This window comes from Onychostruthus taczanowskii, unplaced genomic scaffold (genome assembly GCF_017590055.1).
Source record: "Onychostruthus taczanowskii isolate IOZ18803 unplaced genomic scaffold, ASM1759005v1 scaffold377, whole genome shotgun sequence".
Lineage (NCBI taxonomy): Eukaryota > Metazoa > Chordata > Aves > Passeriformes > Passeridae > Onychostruthus > Onychostruthus taczanowskii.
In genome coordinates, this window is record NW_024501204.1 from 4,925 (window position 1) to 6,838 (window position 1,914).

A 1,914-nucleotide genomic window follows, 5' to 3' on the forward strand; every position below is an offset into this window, starting at 1 on the left:
ACGTATCTGCCATAAGGGGATGTGGCGATGGCACAACAATAAATATTTTGGGGTGTCAGTGATTTGGGGGGGTCAGAACCCAACTGAGAGCTTGAATTCATCATTGATTTCAGTGATTTTTGGGGGGTCAGAACAATGAATATTTGGAGGTGTCAGTGATTTTGGGGGGCCAGAACAATAAATATTTTGGGGGTGTCAGTGATTTGGGGGAGGTCAGACCAATGCATTTATGGGGTATCAGTGATTTTTGGGGGGTCAGAACAATGAATATTTGGAGGTGTCAGTGATTTTGGGGGGCCAGAACAATAAATATTTTGGGGGTGTCAGTGATTTGGGGGAGGTCAGACCAATGCATTTATGGGGTATCAGTGATTTTTGGGGGGTCAGAACAATGAATATTTTGGGGGTGTCAGTGATTTGGGGGGGTCAGAACCCAACTGAGAGGTTGAATTCATCATTGATTTCAGTGATTTGGGGGGGTCAGAACAATGAATTTATTGGGGTATCAGTGATTTTGGGGGGTCAGACCAATGCATTTATGGGGGTGCCAGTGATTTTTGGGGGGTCAGAACAATAAATATTTGGGGGTGTCAGTGATTTGGGGGGGCCAGAACAATGAATATTTGGGGTGTCAGTGATTTGGGAGGGTCAGAACCCAACTGAGAGGTTGAATTCATTGGGGTGTCAGTGATTTTTGGGGGGCCAGAACAATGAATATTTGGGGTATCAGTGATTTTGGGGGGCCAGACCAATGCATTTATGGGGGTGTCAGTGATTTTTGGGGGGTCAGACCAATGAATTTATGGTGTATCAGTGATTTTTTGGGGCCCAGAACCCCCAAACCCCCTCCCCCTCCCCTCTCACCCGCGCCCTTCCCTCCCTGGAGCTTCCCGGGGGTCTCCCCCCGCTGAACCCCCTCCTCTCCCCCGCGGCAGTACGTGGCCTTCGCCTCTCTCTTCTTCATCCTCATCTCCATCACCACCTTCTGCCTGGAGACGCACGAGGCCTTCAACCGCGTCATCAACAAGACCGAGACGGTGACCACGGGCAACGGGACGGGCACGCAGGTGGCCGTGGAGGTGGAGACCGAGCCCTTCCTCACCTACGTGGAGGGCCTGTGCGTGGTGTGGTTCACCTTCGAGTTCCTCATGCGCGTCAGCTTCTGCCCGGACAAGCGCGACTTCGTCAAGAGCAGCCTCAACATCATCGACTTCGTGGCCATCCTGCCCTTCTACCTGGAGGTGGGGCTGCGCGGCCTCTCCTCCAAGGCGGCCAAGGACGTGCTGGGCTTCCTGCGCGTCGTCCGCTTCGTCCGCATCCTGCGCATCTTCAAGCTGACGCGGCACTTCGTGGGGCTGCGCGTGCTGGGCCACACGCTGCGCGCCAGCACCAACGAGTTCCTGCTGCTCGTCATCTTCCTCGCCCTGGGCGTGCTCATCTTCGCCACCATGATCTACTACGCCGAGCGCATCGGCGCTGACCCCGACGACGTCACCGGCTCGCGCCACACCTACTTCAAGAACATCCCCATCGGCTTCTGGTGGGCCGTGGTGACCATGACCACGCTGGGCTACGGCGACATGTACCCCATGACGTGGTCGGGCATGCTGGTGGGCGCCCTGTGCGCGCTGGCCGGCGTGCTCACCATCGCCATGCCCGTGCCCGTCATCGTCAACAACTTCGGCATGTACTACTCGCTGGCCATGGCCAAGCAGAAGCTGCCCAAGAAGAAGAACAAACACATCCCCCGGCCCCCCCAGCCCGGCTCTCCCGGTTACGGCTCCTCTCCGGGATCGTCGGGGCCCAACGCCCCCGGCAGCCCCCGGGGCGCGCGGCGCCCGCCCGCCTGCCCGCTGGCCCAGGAGGAGGTGGTGGAGATCAACCGGGCCGGTGAGTGCCGGCCCCGAAACCGGG

The 1,914-nt window shown here is 57.8% G+C and overlaps 1 protein-coding gene across 1 annotated transcript in view; it reads left to right on the forward strand.

Annotated features, from left to right (window-relative positions):
- Positions 1 to 923: 923 nt before the first annotated feature.
- Positions 924 to 1,914, forward strand: part of LOC121339787 (potassium voltage-gated channel subfamily C member 1-like) — a gene marked incomplete at its 5' end in the record, with an annotated part of 6,700 nt that continues 5,709 nt past the window's right edge. Inside the window, one exon of the mRNA XM_041411876.1 lies at positions 924 to 1,890. Within this exon, the coding sequence (XP_041267810.1) occupies positions 924 to 1,890 (967 nt within the window). The remainder of the gene's footprint in view (positions 1,891 to 1,914) is intronic.